The sequence below is a fragment of the Cajanus cajan genome, chromosome 7 (genome assembly GCF_000230855.2).
Source record: "Cajanus cajan strain Asha chromosome 7, NIPB_CcT2T_4, whole genome shotgun sequence".
NCBI lineage: Eukaryota > Viridiplantae > Streptophyta > Magnoliopsida > Fabales > Fabaceae > Cajanus > Cajanus cajan.
The window spans coordinates 38,935,337-38,952,471 of NC_138523.1; the positions used below are offsets into that span (position 1 = coordinate 38,935,337).

The window sequence follows — 17,135 nt, forward strand, 5'->3', positions numbered from 1 at the left end:
GCGAAAGGGTCCGTCCCAGTTTGGGGCGAGTTTTCCATGCCTCGGGTCCTTCCTTGCTTCGCATGTGACTCTCCAAACAAGGTCGCCTTCCCAAAATTCTCTTGGTCGTACCTTGGTGTCAAAATTCATCTTGTAGCGTTGCTTGCATGCCTCGGCTATCACTAGTGCTCGATCTCGAATCTCTTCCACGACGTCCAGGTTTGCCCGGAGCTCGTCTTCATTGTTCGGCTCGTCGAAGAGCTCGGCGAAAGGATGGCTCCCCGATTTCCACCGGGAGCATTGCATCGGATCCATACACTAAGCAGAAAAGGGGTTTCTTGTGTGGTTGACTGGGGCGTACATCTATAGGCGCACAACACCTCGGGCAACTGTTCAGCCTAGGCTCTCTTTGCTTCTCCTAATCGTTTCTTCAACTCTGTTAGAATGACTTTGTTGGCCGACTCGGCTTGACCGTTAGTCTGTGGGTGCTCGACCGAAGTGACCTTGTGTTGTATTCCTAGGCCGGCTAAGAACTCGTTCAGCTTTCGGTCAGTGAATTGAAGGCCATTGTCGGTCGCCAAGGTTGACGGGATGCCGAATCGGGTGATGATATTCTTCCATAGAATTTTTTGAACTTGATTAGCCGAAATGCTTGCCAAGGGCTCGGCTTCAATCCATTTTCTGAATAAGTCCATGGCTACGATGAGGAAATTAGATTGGCCTTTGGCAACCGGGAAAGGTCCAAGTATGTCAGCTCCCTATGTGGCGAACGGCCATGCTGGAGGAATGCAATGCAGTTGCTCGGCCGGTTAGTGGATCAAGTTGCCGTATTTCTGACATGGTTGACACTTCTTCACAAAAGTCAAGCAATCGATATTCATGGTTGGCCAATAGTACCCGACACGCAAAAGTTTGGAGACGGTCGTTCGAGCTCCGGAATGCATTCCACAAATACCCTTGTGAACCTCCCGCATTACATAATCGGCCTCTGCGAGGTCTAAACACTTGAGTAGTGGAGTAGAGAAGCCACGTCTGTATAATTGACCTGCGATGACAACGTATCTACTGGCTTGTGTTCTCAGTCGCTTCGCCTCTACCGGGTCATTCGGAACAATCCCATGGGTGATAAATGACTTGATCTTGGATCGCCAGTCAAGGGGGTTGGTGGGACCAATGTGATCGGCTTCGATGTTTCCGAATATCTCTACTTCAATGCTAGGGTGGTCGATCTCTTGTTGAATGATGGTGCGCAGTTGTCCCGGCTTTTTGCTCGTGGCTAGTCTGGCCAATTAATCTGCTCGAGAGTTATTCTCACGCGGGATGTGCTCGACTGAAACTTCTTGGAAGGTCTCCTTCATCTTTTGGTAGGCGTGGTAATATTTCATCATGTTATGATCCTTGACTTGGAAAGTACCACCCACTTGTTCAGCTACCACTTTGGAGTCAGTTAGGCACTTAACTTTCGTAGCACCCATGTCCTCAACTAGTCTAAATCCTGCCAGCAGGGCTTCATATTCGGCCTGATTGTTCGAAGCTTTGAATCGGAATCACAAGGATTGTTCCAAGATTACCCCTTCCGGTCCCTCTAGGATTACTCCCGCTCCACTCCCTTGGCTATTCAAAGAGCCGTCTACATGAAGAGTCCACCAAAATTCTTCGATCGTGCCATGCGGATGAAGCTCATTCACGAAGTCTGCGAGACATTGAGCCTTGATCGGACCTCTCAGCTTGAAGATGATATCAAATTGAGATAGTTCGACTGACCAGGCCATCATTCTTCCTGCCAGCTAGGGCTTACCCAAAACTTTAGAAATCAGGAAGTCGGTATGTACAACGATTTTATGGCTCTGGAAATAATGTCGGAGGCGTCGCGATGTGTGTACCAGGTCGAGTGTAACCTTTTCTATTAACTGGTACCGGGTCTCGGGGTCTTGCAGTAGTCGACTGACAAAGTATATGGGCATTTGGCTGCCCTCTCTCTTGAACTAAGACTGAACTGATCGCCTCCTCAGAAACAGCTAGGTACAGTTCCAATGGGTTCGAGGGCTCGGGTCTCGTAAGAATCAGTGGTGACGCTAGGGTCAACTTCAACGCTACAAACGCGGCTTCACATGATTCATTCCACAGGAAGGCCGAACTCTTCCGCAAGAGTTTTGTCATAGGGCCAATCTTATCGGCCAAACGAGGGAGGAAACGGGATAGGGCGACCAACCTCCCGGACAATCGTTGCAACTCTTTAAGGTTGATCGGACTCCTCATATCTATGACAGCTTTGCATTTATCTTGCTTGGCTTTGATTCCTCTTGCCGATAGCATGAACCCCAGGAATTTTCCCCCTTTGACCCCGAAAGTACATTTCTCGGGGTTGAGCCTCATCTTGTGCTTACGCAACTCACCAAAGATTTCACCTAGGTCGGCAATGTGCTTGGTCATGGAATTAGACTTAACCACCATGTCGTCGACATAAATTTCAATGTTGCTTCCGATCTGTCTTTGGAATACTTTATCCATTAACCTTTGGTAGGTTACCCCGACATTCTTCAATCCGAATGGCATGACCTTGTAGTAGAAGTTGGCGGTCTCGGTGATGAACGCCATTTTCTCTTCATCGCTCGGGTGCATTTTGATTTGGTTATAGCCGGAATAGGCATCAAGGAAACTGAAGATAGAGTGCCTGGATGCCCTGTCGACGAGGCGGTCGATGCAAGGGAGCGGATAGGCGTTCTTGGGGCAAGCCTTGTTGAGGTCGGTGTAGTTGGTACACATCCTCCATTTCCCATTCGCCTTTTTGACTAAAACTATGTTGGCCAACCACGTGGTGTACGTGATTTCCCTGATGAAGTTAGCTCTTAGCAGCTTTTGGACTTCCACCTCCGCGGCCTTTCTCTTTTCGTCGCCCATTTTCCTCTTTTTTTGAGCGACTGGTCGGGAGTCTCGACACACTACAAGTCGGTGGCATAGGAATCTTGGGTCTATGCCAGGCATGTCAGCCGCTGTCCATGCAAATAGGTCCTTGTTCTTGCAAATGACACTCTTTATTAAGTTCGTTTCGGCTTGATTCAGTTGGGATCCGGTGTGGGTGACTTGCTCGGGTTTTCGGCCAGCTGAAATGGAACAAGGTCTTCTGCCGACTCGACTTTCACCTCTTCACCAACCCGAGGGTCGAGATCGATGTCGTCAGCCATTTCTTGTCTTACTTCATTAACACCTTTTGACACCGGGGGGGGTCAGAAATGGGCTGCATCTTCAAACTGAAGAAGTAACACTCCCTAACTATCTTCTGATCAGCGTGGACGATTACCACTTGCCCATCCCTCGACGGGAATTTCATGCATAGGTGAGGGGTCGAAACAATGGCGCTGAGGGCGTTGATGGATGGTCGCCCTAGCATGATATTGTAGGACGTGCTGGCGTGCACCACTATAAAGCAGATCTTGACATCTCAGAATGTCTTTTGATCGAAACCAAAACGGGTGTATAATTCTACGCATCCTCTCGTCATCACTCTTTCCCTGAGAATCCTACCGGGGGTTCGTGATATGGTTATAGGCTCTCCTCTGGAATCCCCATTTGTAAAAAGGTGTTCTAGTATAGGATGTCTGCTGAGCTCCCTTGGTCGACTAGGGTCTTCTTCACAACACAATTGTGCACTTCAACAGAAATCACCATCGGGTCGTCTTGAATGGGATCAATGCCGCGAAAATCCTGGTCAGAAAATGTTATCGGCGACATTCGAGGTGCCATTGAGTGGTTCACGGTGTTCACCGACCGTACGGCCTGAAGGTGTCTTCTACATGCCGAGGAGGTGGATCCCCCTCCGGTAAAGCCTCCAACGATAGTGTTTATTACTTTCCTCTGTTGATCATTATCTTCCCGGGTGCGCCTAGAACGGTCCCTTCGCTCGGCTAAGCGGGATCGGCCTCGGTGGTCTCTCACCTGTGGGGCTTCGCGAGAGTGATGGTGCCTCCCCCTTGTTGCCTAGTGGTCTTGGAGGGTGACGAAGCTCTTGAGGTGACCTTGCTTGACAAGGTCTTCCAACTTGTCTTTCAGCACTGAGCATTCTTCAGTCGAGTGCCCCCTATTTCGGTGGAATCGGCACATCTTGGCCTTGTCTGCTCTAGGGGGAGTGTTCGCCCTTTTCGGCATAACGAGGATCTCGAAAGCGAGGGCCTATTCCATTACCTTGGCCCTACTCGCGTTGAGAGGGGTGTACGCTGTGTAACGTGGTCCTCTTGGGGGACGAGTATTCGGGGGCTCGGCATTCACCTTTCTCACTGGCTCTCGACCGGATTCTTTTCAACCGTACCCTTTTTCGGCCCTAGCTTGATTTATGGTTTCCGCTAGCTCCTCCATTTGCATGTACTTCTCTGCTCGGCATCAAAGATCGTTCATATCACCAGGCAGTTTCTTACACAAGCTATTCACAAATGGCCCCGGTCTCAGGGCAGTGCTTAACCGTTCCATCGCCACAGCTGGGTTGAGATTGCCGATTTCCATGGCAATTTTGTTGAATCGGTCCATGAAGCTTCTCAAACTTTCCTTCTTCTCTTGTCGAACCCCTGCCAGTGCTAGAGAGGTCGTCTTGTACGGTTTGCTCGTCGCAAACTATAGGGTGAACTGGGATGACAACTCATTTAACGAGTCGATGGAAGAGCTCGGCAATCGTGTGAACCAGCTCAAAGCCCTTCCCTTCAACGACGTGGGGAATATCCGGCCCAGGGCGGAGTCATCTTGAGTCGAGAGGGTTACTTGTGTCAAAAAAACATTCAAATGCTCCTCGGGGTCGGTGGACCCGTCATACTTCTCGATTGGCATGCTCTTCTAGTGGTCCAAAAGAGTAGCTTCCATTATCCTTCGCGAGAATGGGTGCCTTAATGAATGAGAGGCGGTGTCGGCCTTGCCACTAATCAAAGAGGTAACCGGTGTTCGGGTAACCTGGTCGGTTGGGGCGTGATAGGCTGATTCTTTTAGAAGCGTGGGAGTGGACGGCACATAGGTTTGGTTCAAACTCCGGAGCTTGGCGTTCTGCCGATGAAGCTCGACCAACTCCCTAGCATCGGCTTCTCTCTGTCTACGTATAACTGCCATTTCCTCGCGCAATGCGCACAAGTTATCATGAACGTCGGGTTGGGCTCCGGCGTTTGGTCGGCCCTCTTGTGTTGCAGGCTCCGGTTGTGTTTGAGGCATTCCATACGGGTATCGTTCTTGGCCGGTCATGCCAGGATTGCTCTCGGGGTTAGGGATCGGTTGAGTCGACATTGACGGTCCTTTGCGTGTAACTACCATGTCTCGGTCTTAGTCAGTAGAGTTAAAAAGAGCTGAAAACGTCTCTTCGGCCCCATGATGGGCGCCAAATGTTCCTGTATTAGGATACGCACTACTTGTCCTTGTTGTCGTGAGTCCGATCCTTGGTCTAGATCTTCTCGTCCCTTTCCGTGAAGTTTGAAGTAGGGGAGGGGTGCCTGCAAAGACACTCCAACGCTCAAGTAAATGCTCGGTGTATTAAATGCGGTAGTTGAAAGTTAGTTACATACCTCGTTGGGGGTCTATTTATAGTAATTGTTATTGGGCCGTGATTAGGGAATTGGCTCTGAAAAATTAGGGGTTAAATTAGCGTATTAGGTAAATTAATCTCTTCTTAATTATTCTGGCATAACTCCTTAACTTGACCGACCAAACTAACGACCTCTTACCCAAGCCGAACAGGTCGGTGTCCCCGATTAAATCGATCGACTCGGTCGAATCGGGTGTTCGGCCTCGTCAGCTACCATCAGGTATAAAAGGGAAACTTGAGGAACCAATTATTACAATTAGATCATGAAGATATAAAATCACACTAAATATTTGATAGCCTAAAAATGTTACTATCTAAAATAAAAAAAAAGGCTAAAAATGTAATAACGCCTAAAAATAAAACAAAACACAAATTAATTAGCAAGAATCTGGTGTCATTTAATACACCGGTTAATGTAATGTAATTAATATGATTGATTTGAAAACAATGGATATTACTTTTGTCTTGATGGTGGGTTCATAATTTTTAAAGTATGGATTTTGACCGATGGAATATATATAATATACGAGATTAATCCTGCCAAAACAAAACCTAGAAGCAACATATGTTTGACGCATCGATTTTAAATTCAAAAATTCATTGTAACCATGAAAATGAAATAATAAAAAAACTGTAAAAACTTTAGATTCAATATATATTAACTAAATATTTACCGATAATTTATTGATCCAATTCATATTAGATAATATCTTTTTTAATTTTATTACATTTAACATCTTTAACATAAAAACGTGGTTATTTATTTTTAAATAATTTACATTTTTATTTGTTAACTTAAATTGATAATTTAACAACTCTGTTAGTCTAATTGATATTAGACTTAATCTTCTTAAATAATTTGTTTTTGTTGGTCTAATTAATATTAAACTCTTTAAATATTGTAATAAAATTTTAAATTTAAGTTTTGTAAATAAGTATAATAAAATATGATTAAAAAGAGATATTCTATTAAAAGTAATCAATCAATTTTTTTTTAGAGATATTAATTATTTTTATAGATATTTTTTTATTAATAATATGGTTATAAAAAAATATCAACCGAATATTTAGCTAATAAATTTTTATATTTGAAATTTTTGTAACAGAGGGACTATTTAACAAAATTTTAATAAAATAAAAAGTAGTACCGTAATAAGAATTAAATTTGTTTTTCTGAATGATTTAAATAAAAAATGTCTGTTGTTACATATGTTACTTCTTCGATGTTAATTATGCAAGTCTTTCAGGAAAACAAAATGATAGCATTATATTATCTAACATATTTTTTTAATGATAGTGGATAGTATTTTTTTTTTTGGGTTAAAAACCTTTTTAGTCCCTTATAATATTTTTTTATTTTAATTTAGTCCCACTTTAATTTTAGGTCTCAATTTGGTCTCAATAATTTAAATTATTACAATTTGGGACTTCCGTCTAAATGATTTAAACGGAGTTAACTCCTGCTGATGTGGATGCCAGGTGGATGCCACGTAGATGTCATGTAGGTGGATCCCAAAATACTTGAATACACTTGAAACCAGAACGGCCCGTTCTGGTTACACTATTGGTGTGTAAATTTTGTACCTGGAACGGGTCGTTCCAGATGCAAAATTTGTTGGGATACAAACAAGTCTCACATCGATAAAATAATACAACAAATAACAACTTATATAATACAAACATACTTCAATAATTGAGAGGCCTTTTGGGTGATGACCAAAAACAAAACCGTGAGGGCTAAGGCCCAAAATCGACAATATCTCATCATTGTGGAGTATGTTTGTGTAATAACCTTATAAAAATAACTCATAAAATATCCTCTCAGACAAATACCATAAAAATAACCTCATCAGTGGTATCAGAGCCGCAGGTTGGATTCGGTGACAATCAATAACCCTATAACCCCTTGTTTGAGAAGAGGATTGTTGGGATACAAACAAGTCCCACATCGATAAAATAATACAACAAATAACAACTTATATAATACAAACATACTTCAATGATTGAGAGGCCTTTTGGGTGATGACCAAAAGCAAAACCGTGAGGGCTAAGGCCCAAAGTGGACAATATCTCATCATTGTGGAGTATGTTTGTGTAATAACCTTATAAAAATAACTCATAAAATATCCTCTCAAACAAATACCATAAAATAACCCCATCAGTGGTATTAGAGCCGCAGGTTGGATTCGGTGACAACCAATAACCCTATAACCCCTCATAACTCATAAAATATAATGTGCTATATAAAGACAGATTCCGCTGCATGAAAGGTTAGGTCCCTTGTTTGAGAGGAGGATTGTTGGGATTCAAACAAGTCCCACATCGATAAAATAATACAACAAATAACAACTTATATAATACAAACATACTTCAATGATTGAGAGGCCTTTTGGGTGATGACCAAAAGCAAAACTGTGAGGGCTAAGGCCCAAAAACGAACAATATCTCATCATTGTGGAGTATGTTTGTGTAATAACCTTATAAAAATAATTCATAAAATATCCTCTCAGACAAATACCATAAAAATAACCCCATCAAAATTAACACACAAACAGTGTAACCAGAACAGGCCGTTCTGATTTCAGAACGGGTCGTTCTAGTTCCAGAATTTCGTGAAAAAAAACCAAAATACAAAGCATTTCAAACACTAGATTTGGTAATATTGTTAATCGGGATTCATAACTTCAATTGCTAAACATTTGGGCTATACATTGTATCATTAAGAACGATGCAGTGTATCACTAAGGACAATGGTAACAAGTTTTATTTCATTGTTAGTCAAACTGGAGTGAACCACTTACTACCAAATTGACACTATACAGTCAAGGATGAAACGAAACGGTATTTCCCCTTGAAGTCATTGACGATGTATTCCAACAATAACAATTTGTTCTTGAGGAGGTACAACCTGAATTTTTGTGGTTTAGGATTTCCCTTCAGCATTACCTAGATGATTTCCTTTCTCAATAATTTCTTTGAACTTTTTTAGTATATGTTATGTTCTGAATTTTTGTTTTCAGTTTCTAAACCATGTTTCTGTCTTTTGAATTTATGATATATTATGAATTTTTATTTTAAATTTTTGAATCACATTGCGGCATTTTAGTCAAGATTTTGAACTGGATAAGTTCAAATCAAAGAAGGATTTTGGAAGGTTTTATCTTATTTGATTCTTTTTTTTTTAGTTTTATTCATAAATGAATATTAATTTATTGTATTTTTTATTTATTATATTTTTATTAATATAGATATAATAAAAAAAATACAATGAAAAGCATGAAGTTGGCGTTCTAGAACGGGCCGTTCTGAATTCAGAACGACCCGTTCTAACAGTAGAATGACTCGTTCTAACAGCAGAACGACCCGTTCTGGTTTCAAAACGGCCTGTTCTGCTGCACTCATGTTGTGTTAAATTTGCATTTGAAATGGCCCGTTCCAGTTGCAAATTTAACACATAACATGTGCATGCAGAACGGGCAGTTCTGGTTTCAGAATGGAACGTTCTGGTTCCAGGTGTATTCATGACATATGGCATCCACCTATGCATCTACGTGGCATCCACCTAGCATCCACGTCAGCAGGAGTTAATCCGTTTAAATCATTTGGACGGAAGTCCCAAATTGCAATGATTTAAATTATTGGGGACCAAATTAAGACCTAAAATTAAAGTGGGACTAAATTGAAACAAAAAAATATTATCAGGGACCAAAAGAGGTTTTTAACCTTTTTTTTTTCAACTTTGGATATATAATGTTTGCCGAGAAAATGACGAGATATTTTTATAAATTTTTATTATTTGATTTAATTTTTAAGAGGGAATGAGAGGGGAAATAAAATCTCTCATATAATTTTTTCCGCGAGGAGAATTAAAATATTTTTATTTATAATTTAAAATTCAAAATTATAAAGGTGTAAAAGTAAATTTTTTTGAAACCTTCCTCCTCCAATTATGAATAAAATAGAGTTATTTCCTTTTTTCTTTAATTAAATTTCTTCTTTCCATTCTTCTTAACCAAACAAATTGGCTAACCATTTTCGATTTTATTACTATTTGTCAAACAAAAAAAAATTCATAATTTAAAATTATATATTTCATAATATATCAACTAATGCAATTCAACCAATGACTCATTAACTCCATATCCTAACTTAGTTGATAATTATTCTCCCATTTGAGTTTTAAAATATTACATATTATGTGTCATTTTTTCATTAATAATTTTAAGAAAACCTATTGAACTTATCATAATTTTACAAATTTTTTTTATAATTAATCGAGATCTCCAATAACTCTCCTTATATTAAAAATTAGACTTTTGCTAATAATCTGATAACAATTTAATAATGAGTGATCCTATAATATAAATGACTTAATAAATCTAATAATAATTATTAAGATAAATTGTAATATCATCATTTTAAGAATGTTGATTTTGACCTAATTCAATCTTATAAGATAAAATTATAAGGTGAAAATTCTCCTCCCTTACATATTCTATCACCTTATAATTTTATTTTATTGTACATCACTAATAGATGTGTAAAAGAAAAAAGGTTGTACAAAAAAAAAAGCAACAATAAGAAACAAGAATAAGTTTTTATGTCTAATCAATGTACCAAGTTGGAAGAAAAATTACAAACTGAGGGGAATTTTCACTGGAAAGTAAGCAAGTTATTAAAAGAAAACGAAAAGGACGTAAATAGATTTGTTCACCCCCTTTGTTCATATAAAAGAAGTTAATAATAAAAGATGCCAAAATTATAACGTGCCAACTTAAAATTGACGTTTATAAACCAACAATTTCATACAACGGGTGCAAATGCAAAGAACTTTTAACAAAACATACTTATCCTTTATATATCAGATCTCTCGCATAAGACAGCGGAGGGTAATATTTCCATCAAGAAATAAGTAAATTAAATCAACACAAAAATTAGGAAATAATTTAGATATATATACATCAGCTTTCTACTTCAAACAAAATCTAGTCCCATGAGATCAACAATCTACATTGCTGGAATAGTCAATGTGCAATGTAAAAAGACAATTTTGATTTAGCAAAAGAACCTCATTATATTTTTTTAACTACTACAAGAAATATCATATATACAGTAATATATAAAAAATATTTTATATATATAATATATGTAAGTATAAATCTATTTGATATAGAATTATATATAATTTTAATATTAATTTTAAATAAGATTCAATAATATATGTTGTAGTTATTATAGCATATTTTTGCAATTTTTAATAATAAACTAACATATATTATATCTATAATATACGTAAAAGTAATTTTTAATTAATTATTATGCCACTATAAAATATATGTCATTATATGATATTTTTTTTAGTGATGTCACAAGGTGATAAACTCAAAATTTCATCATCGAGATTAAGAAATTCAGTTTATGTTTCGTTTATAGAACTATTATGTTGTGAAAGAAGAGATGGCGTTGTGAAATACCATGCACCTGCTTTGTTTCTTTTGTTTTGTTTATGCATATCTCAAATAGGAGAATTTTTTAGACGTTCAAGGGAGCAAAAATTATTTTTCTTACCAGCATGTGTAATGTATATTGTGTCAACTATGTATTTTATTTTTTCTGCTACAAGTGATATACATTTCAAAAATATTTGTCATGATTACCACAACCGTGCACATGTTTGTTTTTATTATCTTTTATTTTAATTATATTTTTAATTTAATTTACTAATTATGGGTTAATTGATAATTATTGTAAGAAATTAAAACTACAAATAAAGACTATTAATTAATATTTGAAAGGTTAAAATTTATCTTAAAAAAGAAGTAGTTATATATTATTTCTAAATGATAATACTTTTTTATTTGACAATGTCACTCATCTATCGATCGGTTTGTATCTCAACCTAACCAACCTATAATTATATATAGACAATCCTTTTTATTGTCTAAATCTCAATGAAAACATCGATAGATGAGAGAATCTCAAAACTTAAATATTATATTAAGTTTTATATTTTACTGAATTTACGACTCCTAACTTTTGTATAGCTAGGATTTGAAAATCTTTCTTTTTATATAATAAAAAAGTTTCCACTTTACTTACTAATTTTTAATTCATCAATATATATAGTTGAATGACTCAAATTTATAATTCTTGTTCTTTACAATAGAAAAATCTCAATTATATATGCATCATGTTAACTAACTTTTAATATTGATATCATACACGCATAGTTGTATGAGTCAAATTTAAAATTCTTATTTTCCACGATAAGAAAAATTCTCACTTATACATATCTAACTTTTAATTTTGATTCTTCATAAGAGAAACTGTTCGCTTATTCCCGGATCAGTGAACAATATCTGTAGAACAAGAAAGTAGAGTTTAAGTTAGGTAGCTACATATGCATACGTACTAGCTAGTTGCATGGGCATGCAGAAGTAATTAATTAACGTAGCACAGTAAGCAAGTGAAGTGATCACGATGATCCAGCAGATGAAGTAATTTTCAACTCAAAATCAAATCCACGACTTGCCAACTCTAAGGGTGATGCTAACATTACATTCAAGTGCTTATCTTTCTTCCTTTATCATCACTCTTAACCCCCCATTTCTTATAAAAACACCACCCTTCTGCTCTCTCCGCAATCCACGCTTCCTAGTTGCAATGGCTATGACTTCAGCCTCAACCACTGGCTCTCACTCCCGAAATCGATTCCGTTTCTCGGACGAGGTATATTCAGTTTGCTTGCTTCTTCAAGTATAAATATTGTTTTGTTATTACTAACACTATAATTTAATTAAGTGCTGAGGTTCTGTTGTGTCTTTTTGCAGGAAAATGGAGACTATAATCAACACATTGGTGGTCAAGCATTCTCTGTGGCTGGAAGTGGTGAACATTTTTTTTTATTAATTTATCTTTGGAAATAAAAACAAATGCTAATTATAATGTTCCACCATTATGGTTTTCTGGTCTTTCTGTGTATTTATGCACACTTTTCTGAGTTGGTCTTCTGTTTCTTTAGTTGCTAGTGGTTTTGAAGGGCAGGAAGCATTCTATGGGAATGCAGATAAACGGAAAGAAAAGAGAAGTTTAATGAGCAATGACCAAGGAGAAGATGACTACCTGTAAGTTGTCTTCTCTCAAATACACCATTAATAAATTGAACAACTTTTTTTATTTATCCGTTAAAATCACATCAACAGTAATAAGGTTTGAATCTAAAATCTAAACATATTATCTCAACTTTCCACCAATAGGTCGATGCTAATGATTCTAATAAATTGAAGAACTCATAATACATGAACACTTAATTAGTAAAAACATTCATTTAACACTTCATTTTTTCTTGATTTTTGTCGCATTATATCATTTATCATTGAAAATTAAGCAATTTCTTCTTTTCACCTCTTTTTGTTGTCAAAACAACCATGACTAAGATTGGAGGTGTTGCTCCTTGCAGTTTGGCTGAGGGAAGGCAACCACTGTGGCGCAAAGTTCCAATAGCTTCAAGCTTAATCAACCCTTATCGCATAGTCATAATCATGCGTCTCGTTATCCTAGTTTTCTTCTTCCACTTGCGCATCACAACTCCAGTTCATGATGCACTTGCCTTGTGGATAATCTCTGTAGTCTGTGAAATCTGGCTTGCACTATCTTGGATAGTTGACCAACTCCCCAAGTGGTTCCCCATTACTCGTGAAACTTACCTTGAACGTTTGTCCATAAGGTTTGAACGTGAAGGGGAGCCAAACCTTCTAGCACCGGTTGATATCTTTGTGACCACTGCAGACCCTTTGAAGGAACCACCTATTGTAACTGCAAACACGGTTCTATCAGTGTTGTCTGTTGATTATCCTGTTGAGAAGGTTAGCTGCTATGTCTCAGATGACAGTGCATCTATGCTTCTCTTTGATACCTTGTCAGAAACTGCTGAGTTTGCCAGAATATGGGTTCCTTTTTGTAACAAGTATAACATTGAGCCAAGGGCACCTGAGTTTTATTTCTCTGAGAAACTTGATTACTTGAAAGATAAGGTGCACCCCACGTTTGTTAAGGATCGCAGGGCCATGAAGGTGGGTGGGGACTACATAGATATGCCGTGAAAAAAACAGTTTTTCTTTTAGATGTTGTTGTTCTATTGTCCATGTGAGACTTTGAGGCATTTTCCTTTGCACATTTGCAGAGAGAGTATGAAGAATTCAAGGTGAAAATTAATGTGTTGGTTGCAAAGGCTCAGAAAAAACCAGAAGAGGGGTGGGTGATGCAAGATGGTAATCCATGGCCTGGGAACAACATTGACGATCATCCAGGAATGATTCAGGTTTAGCCTTTGTTTGATGTGAATTAGGATCTTGTGCCAATAACAAATGTTAATTATTATTGATTTAGAACTTGGGGAAGGGTGTTGAAATTCAGTCTCAAAAATTAGTCTTTCTTCAAAACTCTGGGTAATAAACAAACCTAGGAATCATGACTTGTCTTTGCAGGTATGTCTAGGAAGTGCTGGTGCACTGGACAAGGAAGGCAAGGCACTGCCAAGGCTTGTGTATATTTCAAGGGAAAAACGTCCTGGCTATCAACACCACAGAAAAGCTGGTGCCATGAATGCTCTGGTAAGTAGCTTAAAGCCTAAAACTTCAGTAATTTAATGAACATGATATTAGAAAAACAGTTTATAACTCTTGCAATGCTGTATTTCCTCTATAGGTGCGAGTTTCTGCTGTGCTTAGTAATGCACCTTTTGCATTGAATCTGGATTGTGACCAATACATCAATAATAGCAAGGTTCTTAGGGAGGCTATGTGCTTTTTAATGGACCCTCAACTTGGAAAGAAGTTCTGTTATGTCCAATTTCCACGAAGGTTTGATGGCATCGACTGCAATGACAGATATGCTAATCACAATACTGTATTCTTTGATGTAAGGAACATTCTTCTAAACTTTGATACAAATTACAATTTCATTGACTGATCCTTAACTTCTTCCTTGAATTTTGCTTTGTTTATATCGTAGATCAACATGAAATGCCTTGATGGGATTCAAGGGCCTATGTATGTTGGTACTGGATGTGTGTTCAACAGGCAGGCATTATATGGCTATGAGCCACCTTCTGAGAAAAGGCCAAAGATGAAAAGTTGCTGCTGGCCTTCATGCTGCAGCTCTTGTTCTGGTGACTCTCAGTCCACATCTGATGTTGAAGAGAGTGATCAAGAGCTTGAAGACTTTGATGAGGAAGAGGAATTATCATTCATGTCCCTGAAAAATTTAGAGAAACGATTTGGACAATCACCAGTTTTCATTGATTCTGCTTTGATGGAAGATGGTGGACTTCCGAAAGGCACCAACACCCGATTACTGATTAAGGAAGCAGTTCATGTAATAAGCTGTGACTATGAAGAGAAAACTGAATGGGGAAAAGAGGTAATCCTGTTATTACATTGAGCGCTTTGAAATGGAAAAAAACAAACATTGTAGATTTGTTGATAGAAGGGCTCCTTCACACATCAAAAAACAAGAATGAATTTTGTTTTAACTAGACGTTCATTTCCTATATGAAAGCAGTTACTTAAAATTTCATGACTGCTAAGGAATCAAGTCATCTTGACATTTCTTTTTCTGCAGATTGGGTGGCTTTATGGCTCAGTCACAGAAGACATCTTAACTGGGTTTAACATGCATTGTAAAGGATGGAAATCAGTGTACTGCATGCCAAAGAAAGCAGCTTTTAAGGGATCTGCTCCTATAAATCTATCAGACCGATTACATCAAGTTCTGAAATGGGCTTCAGGTTCTACTCAGATTTTCTTTAGTGGCTATTGCCCTTTGTGGTATGGCTATAGTGGAAAACTCAAATGCTTACAGAGGTTGGCCTACACCAATTCCATTGTCTATCCATTCACTTCCATCCCTCTGCTGGTCTACTGTACAGTTCCAGCTGTCTGTCTTCTGACTGGAAAGTTCATCATCCCCACTGTAGGTGCAAATAATCAATTTATCATATATGATTAACTTGAATACACTATGACTCTAGCTTCCTCGTTACCTATATGAGAAATGCTAGCAAGTAGCAACACTTTTAAATATGCTCTTTTTTTTATTGGTTGATATTTATTAAAAACTACAATTTTGATAAGACTCAATTTTTATTAACAAGTTTATCTCCTGACTTTTAAATGAATCGAAAATTGTGATTTTTAATAAATTTCAATCAATAAAAAAAGTATTTCAAATAGTATTACTAGCAGCCATTTTAACTATATACATGCACAAAATTTTACTTCTGTCAGGCTCTCATTCTTTCATTGAGAATGTAATGGGAGCTATGTGAAAGATAAGCCTAAGGACTTTCAAATGATTTTGGCTTGTTAGAAAAACAATAGTATTTAAGTTGGTTTGTATTAAATGAGAACTTTGATCGGAAACCAATACTAATTTCTTTTTATTACTAGGATAACTCAATTTGTTAAGCTCTAATTCACCATTACTTTTGTAAGAAAGGAAAACAATGTTATTGACATTGGGTTCATGTATTCTGACCAAAGTTCTCTTCTGTGCAGCTGTCAAACCTTGCTAGCATTTGGTTAATGGCCTTATTCATCTCCATCATCTTAACCTGTGTGCTAGAGCTTCGTTGGAGTGGGGTTAGCATTCAGGACTGGTGGCGCAATGAGCAATTCTGGGTCATTGGGGGTGTTTCTGCACACCTTTTTGCTGTATTTCAAGGTCTCCTTAAAGTTGCTGGAGTAGACACTAATTTCACTGTGAGAGCAAAATCAGCAAATGACACTTCTTTTGGACAGCTCTATCTCTTCAAGTGGACTACTCTTTTCATCCCTCCAACCAGTCTTGTAATCTTAAATATGGTGGGAATCGTGGCTGGAATCTCTGATGCCATTAACAATGGCTATGACTCATGGGGACCTTTCTTTGGGAAGCTATTCTTCTCTTTGTGGGTCATTGTGCACTTATATCCTTTCCTCAAAGGTCTAATGGGAAGGCAAAACAGAACCCCTACCATTGTAGTCCTTTGGTCAATACTTACAGCGATAATTTTCTCAATGATTTGGGTGCGACTTGATATTTTCTTGCCCAAAGAAAGAGGTCCAGTACTCAAACAGTGTGGCATAAAATGCTAAGTGCATGTTTGTGTTAACATTCTTCCAACGTAATTTTGCAAAATGATCATGATCCCTTTTGTTACTTAAGTGTTTATAGTGTACTGGAATCACGCTACCAAGATTTCAACAAAAATACAAACATAACGTAAGGTGGTGGAATGGAGACAAGAAGGGGTAGCTTCCTTCTCACTTCAACAGAACCAGGTTCTTCTGTTGGAGTATGTTGCGTATACCTTTATGAGAAAAGTGAACGGTGTATATATGCACTATGCATAAGGAAGTCACCTAGTAGGAGTACAGATGAGATTTATGGTTTTAAGTGTGCATATATACACAAGTTGTGTCCTTAAAGACCACTTGTAATGTTGAGTGTGCATATATGCGCAAGTTGTGTATCCTTAATAGAATAGATTATGATGCAAGATTCATCATCGTTAAAAACCAAAGATTCCTTTATAAGATATGATATGATTTCTTTATCATTC

The 17,135-nt window shown here is 37.9% G+C and overlaps 1 protein-coding gene across 1 annotated transcript; it reads left to right on the forward strand.

Moving 5' to 3' along the window:
• The first annotated feature begins 7,054 nt into the window (after window positions 1-7,054).
• On the forward strand, window positions 7,055-17,132 carry LOC109795133 (cellulose synthase A catalytic subunit 4 [UDP-forming]). Its single transcript, XM_020354555.3, has 10 exons — window positions 7,055-12,262; window positions 12,364-12,421; window positions 12,555-12,657; window positions 12,993-13,605; window positions 13,716-13,853; window positions 14,020-14,145; window positions 14,240-14,452; window positions 14,546-14,953; window positions 15,155-15,505; window positions 16,090-17,132. The coding sequence occupies exons 1-10, from the start codon at window positions 12,080-12,082 to the stop codon at window positions 16,666-16,668; spliced, it is 2,772 nt and encodes a 923-aa protein (XP_020210144.2). The 5' UTR covers window positions 7,055-12,079; the 3' UTR covers window positions 16,669-17,132.
• The last annotated feature ends 3 nt before the right edge of the window (window positions 17,133-17,135 follow it).